At 36.4% G+C, this 19,211-nt stretch overlaps 1 protein-coding gene across 4 annotated transcripts in view; it reads left to right on the top strand.

Moving 5' to 3' along the window:
- MBD5 (methyl-CpG binding domain protein 5) overlaps positions 1-19,211 on the top strand; it is a 454,579-nt gene that overhangs the window by 411,185 nt on the left and 24,183 nt on the right. For 2 of the 4 annotated variants that reach the window (XM_081580531.1, XM_081580530.1), the window contains 3 exons: positions 9,588-10,613; positions 12,201-12,409; positions 16,227-17,435. In XM_081580531.1, coding sequence (XP_081436657.1) covers positions 9,588-10,613; positions 12,201-12,409; positions 16,227-17,435 — 2,444 coding nt within the window. Of the gene's footprint in view, positions 1-9,587; positions 10,614-12,200; positions 12,410-16,226; positions 17,607-19,211 lie in introns of those variants that run through there. The other 2 variants (XR_014079644.1, XM_081580532.1) reach the window with 2 other exon arrangements.

Raw genomic sequence — 19,211 nt, 5'->3', positions numbered from 1 at the left:
TCAAATCTTTAAAAATATACAAAAGACAGTAAATTGAAGCACATCAACGCATGTTAGAAACCATGTTTGTAAACTTTTGATGCACTTTTAGACCAAAGTCACTTATTTTGCCTTCTTTCTCTGGACTTTGATATCCTAGTATACAATAACTAGGATGTTTGTGTCAATGCAGATAAAATGTCCACAATATCAAAAGAACTACCCCTCATTTGTGAATTACATTTGGTAACCTCTATGTAAATGATTTTGTGTTGCCTCACTCAGATAAGAATGGGTTTCCTAGTGGGTGATGTGTCAGTGGGCCTTTGTAGGAGACAGCTGTGCCCATGCCAGCCCTATCACTCCAGTTTTGATAGCCCAGGGAGGGTGAGGGACAGCTGCAGGTGACATGGCCCAAGTCTTCCTTGTGGTGGTGGAGCCTGAACAGAACTCAGATACCTCCTGCTCACCCCGGTGCCTTCTTTCCACTCCCCTAAGCAGCAGTTCAAAACTGTTACATTAAGACTTCGTTGAAGACCAGAAATCACTCTGAAAACATTTAACTTGATAGATTATTTATTTTCAAGAACTTCTTTTATAGAGAGCTTTTTATTATAAACAACCCAAATATTCATGTTCTAGGCCTATATGTGAATACCAGTCCATATTTAAAATGTATTATAACTCATATATGAGAATCGAAGGCAAAGATGGTAAAAAAAAAAAAAAAATCAGATAAAAGATACAAAATGCTTAGAAAACACTTCTAAAACTTAGAAGATATCAGGTTTTATTAATTATATTTGGTGTTTTGAAATTGCCTTTCCACTAAAGGTCTCTGAACACTTTGCATTGCAAAGTTTAAAGGTTTCTATTAACGTTTTGGCTATGAAATTACAAATGAAGTTTAATATTTCCATGTAACAGATTTAGAAAATGACCAGTAGGATACTTGGTAACATTCCTCAAGTTGTAAAACAAAGTTCTGGTGGATCTAGCAACCAAACCCAGTCAGCTCCTGAGTCTCAGTCCAAACATTCAAACTGCTGAATGCAGGTATGTTATGAAATCCATCAGTCTTATATACATTTAAAGCAACTTTCAGTTTATGCAGTTAGATGAATTTCAACACTTAAGTGGTTCCAGCATGTGTCCTGTTGTTTGGTTTAGGGTAGAATTCAAAATCAAGTGCCCTGACAGGCAGATTCATCAGGGCCATGCCTTCTCAGGCCTCTGACCGCTGCCCGCCTGTTTACCACAGAACAAAAACACACATGCCAGTAACTGGGGCCTTTGCAGAGGACCCAGCCTTTCATGGCCCTGTGGTTTTCACAATTTTCAAAGAAGCAATAAGATTTAGACTATTCTGCTAACCAACTTAATAACTGAAGCTTGCCTTCCTCCAAATGATAAAGTCATTAAATACAACTTTTTCACTTTAAAATGCCTTTTATATTCTCATTTTTTGGTAATAAACATTTGATCAGCTCTTCTAAACACATGAAAAAAAGTCCTCTGAAGGGGCAGAGTATGAGTTTGTACCAAAAGAGTAAATAATTCAATCATTTCTTTGCCTTAACTCTTAAAGATATACATCAACTAACAAGAATATAAATAAACCTGTGAATAAATATATGCTCATGAATATTTATATATATCTTTTTTAACTCTGGAAAAGAAAGTGTTTTTTCAGCACAAAATACATTTGATTGAAACTCAGTGCAGCCTCTGAACTGGTAGGTATAAGAAACTTAGAGACCACAAAAGGATACTGCAAATATAAGCTTGGCTTTTTGTTCTCTGTATTTATTTATTCTTAGAACATCCCAGTAAAGAAAGGCAAATTGTCATTCCCTTCATTTGAGGTTATAGTTGCAAAAAGGTTATGGGATGAAAATACTCCAGGATGGATTATTGTACATGTTAGCTCTCTCAGGATATGGGGCGTTTGAAGGGAAGTAAGCCTCTTGTCTAATGTAGATTTACATAGAGTGAAAAAAGGCAAAGATTCCTTTAAGGCTGTGACTAAATTAACAATAGTTGCTATTGAAAGTATTTCCACCTAAGTTTTTAAATGCCTAGATTCCTCATCTGATTGATGCACAGACTTCTAGGTTGAAAGTTGCCCTTTGCTCTTGTTTTTTTAACCAAATACCAAAACTATATTAAATTCTTGATTATGTGATAAAAATCTATGTCTATTCTTTAGATAAATTTTTGCAAAATGAGCCATTTCTTCTTTGCTGTAAGATATTTTTACAACAGACAATGTCTTGCTGTTTAAGAAGGTTTCCTAATATCAGGGTTACACCACTTGCTTTGTTTACGTAATCCAGGTTTAATGTTTCCTCGTGTACAAAAAAAAAGGAATTAAAATATGTTTGAATTTAGACATTGAGTCTGTGTAATCAAAAATGATAACAGAACTCATAGTGGTGTGATATGTTTGCTGATTCAATGATCTATTTTGTACCTTTCAAGAAATAAATTGTCCCAGTGTGCAAATTGGGAGAATTTTATTCTATTGCAATACACTAAGCTCACTTATAAAACCCCTATAAATCCTTAAGATCTCAAGGAGATGCCTAAGCTTTATTTACTAAAATCAAGTGGTCTAAAAATATTGAAGTAGCCTCTAAAAGTACCCAAATTCTAGGCAGTAAAGTTAACTCTACCAAGATCTGACTCATTAAAATAATGCTGAAACATAATTCCTACAGTGTCATCAAAACATTTCATTTCCATGTGCATGTAGGACTAAATAAATCATAAATTTGTACCTTCTAGGAACTTCTATCAAACAACATTAATGCTAACGAAAGAAAGAGCAGAGTAAAAGTTATTTTCTAAGAATTATACTTCTGGCAAAGCCAAAGTAACAACTCACCATTTTACAGATTTAGAATGGGACTAGACAGAAGTCTGCAGGTGTTGCTGAGATACTCCTGGGGTAGGAGCTAATCCAGGGAAATTCAGAATATCTCTCCAAGACCCATGGGTACAGGTATAGGAGAGAGCAGTATTTATCACAGATGCCCTAGAGCAGGGCTCCTGGACTGCATAACTCCACAGGGATACCTGCCACACTAGAGTCTGATAAGTATGCCTCCTGAAACACAGCTCCATAGATCATCCCCCACAGAGCTGAGCAACTGAGAGACCTGATCCTAAAGCAGTGTTTTTCAAACTTTTTTTTTTACATCTAATTTCTTTCTAACAAGAAATTAACTTGGATTCCATTTCACCAAAGATAAGTTTTTAATGTACAACAAAAATTTCCTGAGAAAACACTCCATGTGATGCACTCGGCCATTCTATCTCATCCTATCTTATCCTATCTCATTCTATTTTTATGACAGTCATGATCCACTGAAATTATTTCATCACCCACTAATAGAGCATGCCCCAGCATTCACATGTATAAGTTAACAGAATCAGTTTCCACAAAATAATATTATGGCTATGCATTGTCCTTTTTTTTTCTTTACTGTTTCATTTATCAAAATATACTGGTTGAGGGTATATGAAATTGATTTTACAGCCCTTAAATAGCTCTAAACACTATCTTAAAATATTCATGAAGTAGTTAGCTCAGTATTTATTGTGCATCTAGTATGTGCTCAGCACTCTTTAGCACTGAAGATAAAATAGTATACAATGGAAGGACACAAAGTTAACTATTAATAACCTAGAAACTACTTGCTCTGCTCATTAAACAATATGGGATAAACTCCCAGTTCGAATATTGATAGATGGAGCATATTAACTGTTATTCTAGCATACAGAGAGAACAGAAATCCTACCAACCAAGGGAATTAACCTCTCAGCATTTGTTTCTTTACAATAACTATTAAGAAAAATGTGATAAAAAGCATTTGCAAAACAAAAAAACCATTGTTACTTGAGAAACTGAAAAATCTCAAGCTTTTTTTTTTTCATTTCAACAGCTTTTAGAGTAATCCTATGTGTTAATAAAGGAAGCAGAAATGATCAGTGATAAAACACACAATTTTGTCTGACCCCATAAGAATGGCCTCCTCGATCCAGTCATCATCACTGACCTCATACTCCAAGGTACAGGCTACATTCCTTCCTTCCACTGGTCTTGCCTCTTCTCTAAGAGGTTGGCCCTGTTGACGGTAGAGAGTATTTTCTCAGATACTGCCACCAATCCCTCCCCGCTCTTTTTCTCCTAAGTTGTTTTGGTTTTGAATGAAGAACAAATAGACACTAGTTCCTAGGGCTTCCTGCCTACTTCTGGTATCAATATCCAAGGCACAAGACAGAGATCAGTATCTCTTTGTAAATACATGTTACCATGTCATTACTAAGGCTTGGGAAACTAATGTTGGAAGATCTAGACTGCTCATAAAAGTTATCTTTCAATTTTTTAAATCAATCCTTTAAATAGAGAAGAGAAATTTTTTCTATTTTCATGGGATTGAAAAGTGTATTTACTAGAGTCACTAGGGCATGATATTTTCTCTTGTCTCTAGAAGCATTCATTTTTATTAAGGATTATCATTGATCCTGTTTGCAATTGAAATACACTTGCCAAAGCAAATGATAAAGGTCAGATAGTGAAGGAGTACCTTCTATATGATTTATTTCTTAGGTTCTTAATTTTGTGGCTAAAAATCAATATTGGGGCTTATCAATTTAGAAAAAGTTTTGTAGCATGAAGTTATATTTATCAAAATTGGGAATGTAGGCCGAACTGGTGTTATGGCATTTTTAAATTATTTTTAATTAAAAGATAATTGCTTTACAATATTGTGTTGGTTTCTGCCATACATCAACATGAGTCAGCCATAGGTACATATGTCCCGCCTCTCTTGAACCTCCCTCTCACCTCCCACCCCTTCCCACCCCTCTAGGTTGTCACAGAGCCCCAGTTGGAGTTCCCTGAGTCATACAGCAAATTCCCATTATAATGATATTTTAAAAACACCTGTTGGTCAATTGGAATGAGCCTTATGCCCTCTCTGTGCACATACAAAGACATGTGCAACAGTATTAATACTTAAGGGCCAACTGTGAAAGAGTTTACCCTAATATGAACAATGACTTTTCTCAGTGTTAGTGACAAGAGAAAAAAAATTGAAAGAGGTAGACATTACCTTTGTTTTGAAAAGCAATTTTTTAAAAATGAGATGAAACATCTCAAGAACGAAATTTAGTAATAGGAAAAATATGCTTTAAAAAATCCTAAAAATAAATTACTGATGCTATTTCTGTATATACACTCATATACAGACACAGACATTATAAATTATGTGTGTGTGTGAAGAATACAGTTTACATCTGGAAATCTGCCCCACAGGAAAAAGCTCCCACTGTTGTTTCCTAATTGTACTGGACTATCTCAGTCTCTGATTGGGTGTCTAGGAATATGATCTCACACCAGGAATGTTTGTTTGGGTGCCTTTACAGTCTTAATTTCTTATTTCTTTAAAAGTAAGAGGAACAATGAGAAAAAGAAGTTATGCCAGTTTGTGGTGCTGCTGGCTGGTGTGAAATAAAAATTCTTTCCAATTAAAGGACTTCTCCAGCTCGCTAACTTGTTCCAGGCTCCCAGCTGCCTTTTAGTTATTTAACTGCTAAATATTCAGTGAATAGTTTGCTTTTTAAAAAACTCAAAAAAAAAAAAAAAAACTATCTCCTTCATTAGATTAAGCACAAAACAGCTGCTCCCACCAAAAAAAATCAGCTTTGAGAAAACATTTTTCCCCACATACTTCAACAGATCATAGTTTTTTATGCAAAGATAAGTAGTAAGTTCACCAGAGAATGCCTATTCAGGATTAAGTGGTTCAAAAATAAGCAATTTCCAGTTTTCCTTCCAGCTATAAAAATTGACGGGATCCTCTTTCGGTGACCCCAAGCAATAATGAGTGACTGTAAGAATTCAGAGTACTTTGGGATGGACCTCTTCCTCTGTAAGATTATTTTAACTCTCCAGCATATCTGGGAGTCTTCTAAAGTAACTTGACATCTTCCAACCATCTCCTTTCCAGCAGCCTTTATCTCCTGGCACTGGACCAGGAGATAAAGAGTCAGTTTTCACAATACAAAAGTCACAATACATGATACAAGAGTCAGTTTTCACTTTCTCTACAAATGGGTGGTGTTCTTTCCTCCACATACACACTTGCCACACATAGAGAGCAAGTGATCTCATTTCTAGAAGTTGAATGCATGTTTTACAGTCTTAATAGATTGATTCAACCAACATTTTTTGAATGCCAACCATGTGTTAGAGACTCTTAAGTCTTGGAAATACAGAGACAAATAAGTGATCCTTGCCTTTAATGGTTTAGAAAGATGATTTTAAATACCTTTACTGCTTGTCTAAGGCAGCAGGTTTAACCAGGATTGGGAGGGCTGGGGTGGATAGAAAAGCAGCGTACGATATTTTCAGTCATATTTCTTTGTTTTGAGGATACATAGGATTCTTATTACCCTCCATACACTTTATTACCTCCTTGTCTATTTTAAAAATTACTTTGCTTCCACTTAGAAGCCCATTCTCTCTCCTTTTCCACTCTCATATCCCAGATCAAAGGTTACCACTTGCTTAGTTTTTCCTAATACCTTCAGTTTTACAATTGTCCCCTTGTTATATACCTGCTATAGTTCTAGCATATTGCCTTGTAGTTATACTAACTATATGAAAAGAGCTTTAAAATTTCCTGGTTCATAATCTCTCAATAAATGTTTATTTGAGACAGACAGGTAGATCTGTGTGTTTATCTCATTGTCTAAATTCTACTTTCCTGAAAGAATAGGCAGGGTGTTGTGTTATTGTTGTTGTTTGTATCATCATTTTTACCCTTTTGTTCAGCAGAGTATACTTGATTGTTGAATTGGTGTGTTGAAAACTAGGGAAAATAAAAAATATGCCTTGATCCATTATTACTCTTAAGAAGCTTGTGATACCACCACCTTGTTTGTAATGCAAAAATATACCCAGAATAACTGTATAGTCTTTATTGTAATTTCTCAAGAATATTTAGATGGAGAACTTTTAGAATAATGTCCCCAAATGACTACTTTCATAAATCCTCAAAATGGATGTTTCTCTTTCACAAAATAAAGATAAAAGGGTAATAACCTCCAAGGAAATCCTTCATCTACAAAGCCTTGTCATATACACACTAGACTATTTCGGAAATGTACTCTTGACTGTGATTAGAGGAATGGTGATCTGTACATTTAAATAAGTCATTATTATTTAGCAGATAGGGGAAAAAGCCATAGATAGTGATTACGAGTAAATAAGAGTTTATTAGCTTGTTCAAAAAAATGGTTTCCAAATGCAAATAAAGCAAAGTACCTGTTTGTGGAAATGGCAGCAAGATTTAAGGAGCACCGAAATGTTTAAGATGTTACTGTTTTTTATTACAGATCTGAATTAATATTTAAAGATTTGTATACCCTGTGCCTACCTCAGCATCTTATCTCCTTTAAATGCAACAGTGAGAGCTTTAAAAAAATAAATAAAGTAGACCACAACAGCTAGAAGACTTGCAAAGTCATGCTATAGAGATATATGTGTTGGATATGCTGATTTTATACTTACTACTGTTACCACATCATCACAACTAACTTTAGCTACTAATGTCAATAATGATGACAATAATAGCTCCTTTTATTTGTATACTTTTACATGTTGCAAGCCTTTCTCTTACCTGTCCTTGATGCTCACAACGATCATGCAGTGAATTTCCTTAGAAAAATTCAAAGGTAGGAAACTTTAATATACAGGAAGATGTCCATCCCCGTGTTATATATAATAATGAAAAAAATCAAAATATGAATGCCAAACTTTATCAGATAGTTCAATAAATATGATCAGTCCATATGCTACATGGTTAAAAGTATTCATATGGAGTCTATATTTCAAAAAGGAAAAACCCTTGTGTTATTTTGGTAGGAGAAAATAAGGAAAATATATCCTTGTATTTGTACTTCTATTACAACTATGGAAACATTTCTGTGTATTTGGACAAGGCCTCAATGGTAACACAGTCATATATAAAGTTTGTTGTGATGGCATAGCACAGAAGTTTGAATTATTTTAGATTTTCAGTAACATTGTATTGTTCATTATAACATACATGTTTAATACTTTAATAAATGTATGTGCTTATAATAATTAGTATTTTCTAAATGTATGTATTATTATAAAACAATGCATTTCTTTAGGGTAAGACATTTTTCCAAAAGATTCTTGTAGGTTCCTTTTCAACAGAATGTGATTCTCACCCTCCCCACACCCTGCTTGTGCATCTGGATCACCAGGGGTGATTTCAGAGAATACTACTGCCCAGGCTGTACCCCACGAGATGAGTTCTCTACTGATCTTGGTTAGGGCTCAGACATTGGTTGGTTTGTTGGTTTGTTTGTTTTATCCAGCTTGGATTGGTAACAACTAAAACAATTATAATACACAACTCTAATTTTATTATTAAATTCCTTGAATTTTCATCTTTAGCATACATGAGACTTTCACAGTTAAGAATACTATTTGGATGAAGACTGGTCTTTTTAAGGAATCATGAGTATAATGTATCTTTATGCTATTAGAATGACAAAGATTTGAAAATAATGATAAAACACAGTGTCGGTGAGAAAAATGAGCAGTACCTACATTGTTTATAGAAATATAAATGGAATGCATATTGATCAGCTACACTGGAGGGCAGTCTGACAATGTGTATCCAGAGCTTTAAAAAAATATATAAACCTTTTGTCCTTGGAACTCTACTTTTAATAATTTTTCCTTAGAAAACAATTGAGCATATTAGCAAAGATGAGTAAATAAGAATGTTTATCATAGTGTTGTTTAAAATAGTAAAAGATTGTAAACTATCCAAATATCCACAACTATGGATTGAATAAATTATGGTATATCCATACATGATACTAGTAAAATAGATCTATAGTTAACATGAAAGAATAGTAACAGTGTATTGATAACTGAAAAGTTACAAAACAATATGATTCTGTTTTTGTTAAAAATATATGTAACATATATATATGTGTGTGTGTGTCTGCATATGTAATACATACATACAGGTGGAAAAACCTGGAAAACTAACTATACACTAAAATATTAATAGTTATATCTACATAGGTACTTTTTATTTTCTGTTTTGTATTCTCATGCATATTCTATTGTTTTTTTCCCTTAAAAGAAAACACTAGTAGTATAAATAAAGACCAAAAACTTTTTTGTAATGTAAAAGTATATTTTGAAAAATGAAGCCTTGTTACTTTTTTCTACCCAAATGAATGGTCTACAACATAGCTTCCCCCATTTTCACTTTGACTGGCTGTGAGAAACAAGATATTTGACAGTTAGAACAGCTATTTCTTAAAGTGCTAAACTTCTCCAGCATATTTATGTTCAAAGTAGATTAAGAAGTATGAAGTTGAACTTGTTACATTAACATGTCAGATCATCTCTAATTACAATTAATCTGGTTGGCCTCTACAAAGATGGCATGTAATATATTCATCGAAATGTATCTCAATGTATTTTTATAGAGAAGTCTTCCTTAACCTCTGTAATTAATAAGTGGGTTTTTTCCCCTTTCTTTCAGGCTGTTCAGGACCATCCTCCTCCATAGCCATAGCTGGCATCAACCACCCTGCCATCACAAAGACAACATCTGTTCTTCAAGACGGCGTCATAGTCACCACCGCAGCTGGAAACCCACTGCAGAGTCAGCTGCCCATTGGGAGTGATTTTCCTTTTGTTGGCCAGGAGCACGCACTTCATTTTCCATCCAACAGCACTTCAAACAACCATCTTCCACACCCCTTGAACCCCAGCCTCCTCAGTTCTCTACCTATCTCTTTGCCAGTGAATCAACAGCATCTCCTAAACCAGAATCTATTAAATATCCTCCAGCCTTCAGCAGGAGAAGGCAAGTCTGAGATCAACTTCCACCCTTTAGGTTTTCTCAACCCGAATGTAAACGCTGCTTTAGCTTTTCTCTCCGGTGACATGGATGGGCAGGTATTGCAGCCTGTTCACTTTCAACTCTTAGCAGCCCTGCTTCAGAACCAAGCCCACGCAGCTGCCATGCTTCCCCTGCCATCTTTCAATCTGGCCATCTCAGATCTTTTGCAACAGCAAAATACCCCCTTACCCTCATTAACACAGATGACAGCCCCACCAGACCACTTGCCAAGCAATCAGTCAGAGAACAGCCGAGCTGAGACCATTTTAACCAACTCCCTGGGGAACCCTTTACCAAGCTTTGCAGGCAGTGACACTACTTTTAACCCCCTCTTCCTCCCAGCTGTCACTGGGGCCTCAGGATTAATGGCCTTGAATCCCCAGCTGTTGGGAGGTGTCCTGAACTCGGCATCGGCCAACACCGCTAATCATCCAGAGGTTTCCATAGCAACTTCTTCCCAGGCAACCACTACCACAACCACTACATCATCAGCAGTGGCAGCACTGACTGTCTCAACACTTGGTGGGACAGCAGTGGTGTCAATGGCAGAAACATTGCTGAATATATCTAATAATGCTGGGAATACACCTGGTCCAGCTAAACTCAACAGTAACTCTGTGGTGCCACAGCTACTTAACCCTCTACTGGGGACAGGTCTGCTTGGTAAGTTAAATTTTTTCACAAATTTTTACAAAAGAAACGTTTTTCTAATTCTATTTTCTCCTTTTAAAAAAAAAAACTCCATTTTGTCACACTATTTTTAAAAATGTTTTTGTTATGTCACAGCTTGCTTAAGGAAGAACTAAATATAATAACACCCACACACAACCATAGTTATACAAACATGAAAATGACTTTTTCCTTTTCCCCTATTCTAGAAATACTAAATGTCATTTTAATATGCTTTCTCTTCTAATTCTGATGCCACCTAAACCTAACCTACTCATCATTCTCTTAAGCCAAGTAGTGTCTTATTTTTCAAATAATTAAAGCACAGGTACACCTTAAAAATAACATTTATTTGAATTTTAGTTGATGTGGCATCACAGGGTTAGTATGAGCAGCTGCACTGTGGATGAAAACAGTTTGAGGAAGTGCTTTTCCAGGTGATCCCTAAATTAATGAAACTAAATGCTTATCCAGCAAAATAAGAAACAAGACGTAAAAACATTCAAAGTTAATGCTTGCCCAATTTCAAGGAAACAAATAGCTACTGCTCAGTTTTCTCAAACAGTATTATTCTTTAGAACTTTGTGGCTTAAAAACAAAATCCTTTATGTAGATTATCTTATCTCAAAAAATTTATAGAATCATGTCAAGTATATTCAGCTGTTTGATGCAGGTAATTGTAGTATAGAGATGGTGCCCATAAAATCTGGAAACATAGGCAAATGTACATGATATTGTTAAGGGCATCTTCAGTATCTAAAAAAATAATATGTTTCTAGTTTTCTTATGCACCTTTATAAAATCGTTTAATTAGTCCTATTTGGCAATCAAATTAGTGTAGTAAAGAACCTAAAAAGCACTACAGATTTCAAGTCATAGGACAATTTCTATGACATTATCCTCAAAATAATGTCAATGTAATTTCAAAACAAGTTAATTTTGAAATTCAAATATAACTTTGGTGTTAACTATCCTATCTGATTATATAACATTTATTTTTTATGACTATGACAGTGAATTTTTCTGTATTACCAGCTTTCTTTACAATTTTAATTTTAGGTAACCAAAATACCAAATACACATTTTATGTAAAAGCAAAATATATATTAAAGACAAAATACATATTAATACATATTTATAAACCAAATTTAATTTGATTTGATGGTAGTTATTATTATGGCTTGAGAACTAAGTTTTGTGAACAGGCCTGGTCAGGCCCATGTATTTTAACTATCTTATGATTGCTAAAGCATTTAGGGCTAATTTTAACCTTCAACTGTGGTTGCTTTAACAAAAATGGCTTCAAGGAATTCTGTGACACTGAAGATCAATATATAAGGATTGGCTGATGGATAGACCAAAGACTAACTAGTCTCTCCATGATACAAAATCAAAACACTAATTACGAAAGATATAATAAAATTAGTCTTTCTTACCACTTAGTAAGTCTTTGAGGAGAAAAAGAGAAAAGAGTTACCATTTAAGTCTAGTTTCTAGTTTTTTTAGGAATCCTCAAGAAAGATAGGCATAGGACCTCCAAAGAACCACATTGACTTATATTTTATATTTTTCATACTATAGGTGACATGTCCTCAATAAACAGTACTTTGAATAACCATCAACTGACTCATCTACAGTCGCTGTTAAACAACAATCAGATGTTTCCTCCAAATCAACAGCAGCAGCAACTTCTTCAGGGGTACCAGAATCTCCAGGCATTTCAAGGACAGTCCACAATTCCTTGCCCAGCTAACAATAACCCCATGGCTTGTCTGTTTCAGAACTTCCAGGTACTCTCCTTTCCTGGGTTACTTTAGTAGAAAACAATGCTTACTACTTGTTTTGCTAAATCGGGAGGAACAGACAAAAGAAGGTGATTATGTACCTTTTCACCTCTACTTACTATTATTCCTCAGTAATGAATGTTGTTAAAGTTTCAGTTTTTCTGTTTGAAGCATTTTATTTTGTCTGAAGCATCTCAGTGGTCCTTTAGAAGTTGATATTAAAAACTGATCATGTTACCCTCTTAAACCCTTTTGTGGTTTCCCATTGCTCCCAGGGCTTCCCTGGTGACTCAGTGGTAAAGAATCCACCTACAAATGCAGGAGACTGGGGTTCCATCCCTGGGTCAACAAGATACCCTGGAAAAGGAAATGGCAGCCCACTCCTGTATTTTTGTGGGAAATCCCATGGACAGAGGAGCCTGGTGGGCTATAGTCCATGGGGTCGCCAAAAGAGTTGGATACAACTTAGCAGCTAAACAACAACATTGCTCCCATGATTAAAATCCACATCCTTAACGTGTTTACCCTGCCTCACTCTCCAGCACCAGTTCACACCACCCTCTCCCTGGCTTCAGCCACTTGGTCTTCTTTTAGTTCTAAAAACAAATAAATTCCTGAAAGATTAAGGAGCTGGATGGAAGGAGGAACATTAAATAAATACATGAAGAAAATATAGAAGATTGTAAAATAATCTTAGGGTAGAAAAGGCTCTTTCAGCAAGGCACAAAATCAAGAAGTCAAAAAAGAGGTAACAGAGTTGAATACATAAAACTTTAAATCTGTACGAGTAAAGATATTCTAAACAAAGTTGAATCTTCCCTAGTGGCACAGAGGATAAAGAATCTGCCTGCAATGCGGGAGACCCAAGTTTGATTAAGGTGGCAACCTAGCAGAAGTTACTGGGTTGGCCAAAAAGTTTGTTCATCGGCCACATCCAAATGAACTTTTGGCCAACCTAATACATGCATAATAATAGCAAATAATTTCCATTCATAATATTTAAAAAGCTCCTACAAATTAGGAAGAAAAAAGAATCGATTAGAAAAATGAGCAATAGAAATGAACAGACATTTCAGAAAATTAAATAATAATTAGTAATAAACATGAAAAGAATAATCCGAATTATACAAATTACAACATTACTATGGCCATCAGATAAATAATATCCTTTGTGACAGAGGTGTGGGGAAATGAATTCTTTCAGATATATTGTTTGTCTGATTGTATGCTGACATAGTCCTTTTAGAGGGTGATTGATAGTTTATCAATTTTATACACACACACACACACGTGTGTGTGTCTATATATGTGTGTGTCCTTTGACCCACAAGTTCAACTTTTATATTTTGGAGAAATCAAGGCACAATCTAGAATGTTTTGTTGCAGTTTGATTTGTGGTATCAAAAATTGGAAACCACTTAAGCAACCATCAGTAAGAAAATAGTTAAATATTGAGTATGTTTTGCTATCTTCATCTATCTAGTAGTTTCAAAGATTAGGTAGGTTTATATAATCTGATGTAGAAAGATCCACAAGATTACAGAATTCCAACACTTGTATTATAGAACAATACTAAAATATAATACCACTTATGTGAAAAAAAGAAATGGGGCAAGGGAAAAGGAAGGTGTGAAAGAAAGAAGGGAAATTAGATGTACATCTGCGCACTTAAGGTATTAAAAACAAGTCTATGAGGATGTACTCGAACACTGATGACTTTTGATAAAGAAATGGAATCAGAGTAGGCTGCAAAAGTATAGATTTGGGTGGGAAAGTGATGAAGAAAGCGACAATGAAAAGATACTCATAGAATAAAATAATTTAGAAGAGGAGAATAAGCTCTCAACCATGTCATTGAGTAAATAAGTAGGTAAAGCCTGAAGGGAATCTGTTAGATTTAGCAGTTAGAACATCAGTAACTTCGTAGAATGCAGTTTTTGCAGAGTTGTGGGAGCAGGAGCCAGATTGCAATGGATGGAAGAATGAAAAATAAACTAGAGTTTGGATTGCTCTTTTAAAAACTTTTTAAAACTTAACTACAAAGAACATAACAAATAAAATAGTGCCCCAAGGCAGGCATAGGTTGAATGCAAACTTTTATTGATAAAATAGGGAAGACATGCATATAGTTGAATGCTAAAGAAAAGAGACAAAAAATGAAAAAATAGAAGAGATTGAACATAAAAAGAGAAGAAGTAACAGATAAGGCAAGATCCCTGAGGCAAGGCTTGGTATCCAGAGCATAAACAAAGGACTTACTCTTAGAGAGCAGAGGGATCGCCTCTTACACTGGGAAGCAGGACAGGATCAGGGACATTTGTTGCGGGGAACTGTGTGCTGCCAGAAGGCAGGGAGTAACATAGTATAAGAATAATGAGAATTCCTAACCTATAAACTTGATTATCTCTGTTAAGTAGGGTCAATTACTAAGAGTAATGTGGAAGATAGTATAGCAGCTGGCTTGAGGAAGTGGATAAAATCTGAATAGTTGTGATGGAACATGATACCTAACCAGAGGATCATAGGATTGATGGGAATACAAAACCCCAGCTGAGCTTGGAAGCCATAAGTTCCTATAGATAGATACTCAGCATCCTCACTGTGCATAAAGATACATAAGGCAGGGAGCTAAATTGACCCAAGATTGGGATTTTTATCTGGTAGGTGTAGATAAGCGGAGAATGGCAGGAAAGTAGTTATGTTGCTGATGTTTTGGTTTAGCAGGAAAAGATGTAAAGACAGAAAGGGAATGATCATGGGTAAGTGAAGCAGGGGGTGGGGGGACAGGAAATCCAAAGTATCAAGGTTCTGGAGAGCAATTCTTAGCTGGGTTTGGTGAAATTAGAATAACCTGTGGACTTTTTCAAAGTGCACTCATCACTCCCATGCGGAGCATTGATACTCTTCACTGTCCATTTCCTCCCATCACCTCTTCCCAATGAAGCATCACCTCCGAGGAGAGCCATTGTCACTGTTGACAGCATGGGAATGTCCCTCAGGCAGTGACCCAGTAAGGCTGAAGAGCTGGTGTTACTACCCTATCTAAAGACTTCAAAAATTCAGTGTCATCTCAGAAATAGTTTGGGGACTTGCCAGGTGGTGCTAGTGGTAAGGAATCCTCCTGTCAGTGCAGGAAATGCAAGGGTCACGGGTTCAATCCCTGGGTCAGAAAGATCCTCTGGAGTAGGAAATGGTAACCAAGGCTAGTATTCTTGCCTGGAAAATCCCATAGACAGAGGAGCCTGGCAGGATACAGTCTGTGGGGTCACGAAGAGTCAGACATGACTGAGCACAACTCAACAGAAATAGTTCATTGTTAAGAAAGGGGTATATATATATTTGTTTTGTTTTGTTTTATCTTATATTTCACTTAATTCAGTAGAAATATCAATGAGTTAGAGATCATTTTTAAAACCCGTTTCCCTTTTTAATGTGAGCAGTGTTCGTGACAGACTTGTTTCTCTCTTTGAATTCCAAGTTGAAAACCTGCAGTGACACTAAAAACATGGAATCATCGCCTGGAAACCCTTTGTGTCCAACCATCTCAACTGTAATTTTTCTAGAGAATGTTTAGTAATATGATTTTTTGTTTAATCTGTAATATGATTCCAATCAAAGAAACAGTACCCAAGTATAATCAAGACATGTCTTTCTATACAGAGTGACTTCTAATTTCATTTTTGAGTCTTATTCTTTCTTTATATGGCCTTCCTTGTTATAGTCATTGGTCTTCTGGTAAATCTTAAAATTACAGTCTTTCACTTTAAGGACTTGAATTTTTTTTTCTCTCTCTGTCTCACTACTTCCTGTCTATTTCTTTAAGGTGAGAATGCAGGAAGATGCAGCTCTCCTAAACAAAAGAATAAGCACTCAACCGGGGCTCACAGCACTTCCTGAAAATCCAAACACTACACTTCCACCTTTCCAAGACACCTCTTGTGAGTTGCAATCGCGGATTGACCCATCTCTAGGTCAGCAAGTGAAGGATGGCCTCATCGTGGGGGGCCAAGGCAATGCTTCCGTAGATGCCATTTACAAAGCAGTCGTGGATGCAGCCAGCAAAGGAATGCAGGTTGTCATCACCACTGCTGTCAACAGTACAACTCAGATCAGCCCCATTCCAGCTCTGAGTGCCATGAGTGCCTTCACTGCTTCCATTGGTGACCCATTAAGTCTCCCCAGTGCTGTCAGTGCAGTCATTCATGGACGAAACATGGGCAGTGTGGATCATGATGGGCGGCTGAGGAGTGCAAGAGGGGCTCGGCTCCCCAGCAGTCTGGACCATGGGAAGAACTCCAGCGAAGGAGACGGCTTTGAATATTTCAAGTCAGCAGGTTGCCACACATCTAAAAAACAGTGGGATGGGGAGCAAAGCCCTGGAGGGGAGCGAAACAGGTGGAAGTGTGAGGAATTTTTAGATCATCCAGGCCACATCCACAATAGTCCTTGTCACGAAAGGCCCAACAATGTCTCTACACTGCCGTTTCTTCCTGGCGAACAGCACCCAATACTGTTACCACCAAGAAACTGTCAAGGGGATAAAATTTTGGAGGAGAATTTCAGGTATAATAACTACAAAAGAACTATGATGAGTTTTAAGGAGAGACTAGAGAACACTGTGGAAAGATGCACACACATTAATGGGAACAGATCTCGGCAGAGTCGGGGCTTTGGAGAGCTGCTGAGCACCACAAAGCAAGACCTTGTCCTAGAGGAGCAATCTCCAAGCTCCTCCAATAGTTTGGAGAGTTCTCTGGTCAAAGACTACATCCATTACAATGGAGACTTTAATGCCAAAAGCATTAACGGGTGTGTACCTAGCCCTTCAGACGCTAAAAGCATTAGTAGTGAAGATGATCTAAGGAACCCAGACTCCCCCTCTTCAAATGAATTGATCCCTTATAGGCCAAGGACGTTCAACGTTGGCGACTTGGTCTGGGGCCAAATCAAAGGACTGACTTCCTGGCCTGGAAAATTAGTCAGAGAAGACGACGTTCACAGTTCTTGTCAACAAAGTCCCGAGGAAGGGAAGGTATACCAATCTTTATCCATTGTCAAATACTAACCTGTGTTCAGATGTCAGTTCTTATTTTCTGTTATCATCACTTTGGATTCTTCATGACTCATTGAGGTCTCACAAACTTCTGGAGCATAAAATGAAGAGGGGATGGTTGTAGTCACCAAAATGTCGTATCGTCAAGGGGTGAGTTGTAAAGCATTTGTAGATCCCATTAGGGTTCAGCATGGCTCTGACCCAGGAACCAGATTTCCAGAATTTGGTTAACTTGGCCTTTCTTCCTTGCATGTGCCTAGTTCTTCATTCATACAGAGAATGAAGGCAAGTAACAATGATGGGGGGAGAAAAATCTGGCGGTTGTTGGAACCCAGCAGTGTGGCAGAGGTAGGGGTCCTCCCAGGTGACAGAAAGCACCAGGGGATTGGAACTCTTCCATGTGCTGATGTGTGATACACAAAGCTGGGGAGAAGCTAAAACTGGGATGGAGTTGCAGCCATTTCTGGAAGCAGGAGGTAACATCTGAGTTTAGAATGGTGTCTCCTTTCAGGAAAGGTTCTGGGTCTTTGAAACATATGGAACTGTTTAACCCCATAGTCTGGTTCTACTTAACACAATCTGATCACATAAATTAAATGAAAACTCCATGAAACTACCATTCAATTTAGAAGAAATTAGTAAGGGTCTTCTGAGCTTTCCCCCTCCCCACAATTGGTAGAATTGACTCACTAGGCAAGAAAAATGCAGAATGTTCAAAGTAGATAGAAAAATTTATATCTGAGCAGGAGATGAAAATAATGCACATTCCCTACATAGGATGAAGAAACATGTAATTTTTCATCTCCTTAGGAAATAAAAATTCCTTTTACAGGTATATATTATTCTCTTAAAGATTATATTGTATAAAGCTATTTCAACTCTGCTCAAACCTCCACTGGCATTTAATGGCAAAGGAAACCAAAAGCATTTTGCCAGCACAATAAAAGGATTGTCTTTCTCCAAATGACCGGGAGGTCCTTAAACCCATTGCTTATAATGCCTAATATATACTTGTCAGGATACACTTTCAGCATAATGTTTCTACCTTTGATAAGAAAATGAATTCCATATTCCTATTCACAAAACATTTTACTCTCTAGTCTCTCTAAGACCAGACAAACATACTTTGGGTTGATAAACCTAAATATTTTTGACAGTTTATTCAAGAAATAATTAGAAACAGCAAAATTGGGCTTTTATGATACAAATGAAATTGCTACAAATACAAGATGTAGACATTGAACTGTTTTATAATCTGTGCAAATAAAACCAAGTCTTTTTTATGTACCACTTTACCAAAAAAAAAAAAGCTTAACTAATGAAAAGATTATGGCTTCCCTTCCCTGGAAACATTCTTCCTGTCCTACAAGCCTTGTCTAAATATCTTTTTATGTCCTCAGGAGAATAAAGGCACGTACTTTTAACACATTTCACTTTAAACCATGACCCTAATCTTCTGCTTAGTCTGTGTTAGCAAACTCCTGGGATTGAACTCCTCACTGATGTTTAGGGAGATGCACCTAAAAAGACAAATCATTATCTAAGAGTCCAAGAAACATTTTTTTACTTTATTTAAATAATCAGCTGGTTTTCAATCACTGTAAAAGTGTTTCACAAAATCCAGATTCTTTTTCCTTGTTATTGACAATAGATGAATTCCTAACAGGGAGCATAAAATTGTTTATGTAAATTCAAATATCCCCTCACCCATTGGCTGACATTGTAATTTTGCATTCTCACAACTTTGATATCAAA

This window comes from Giraffa tippelskirchi, chromosome 3, assembly GCF_054371585.1.
Source record: "Giraffa tippelskirchi isolate mGirTip1 chromosome 3, T2T-mGirTip1v1.2.pri, whole genome shotgun sequence".
Taxonomy (NCBI): Eukaryota; Metazoa; Chordata; class Mammalia; order Artiodactyla; family Giraffidae; genus Giraffa; species Giraffa tippelskirchi.
This window is presented reverse-complemented; position numbering and strand designations above follow the sequence as displayed.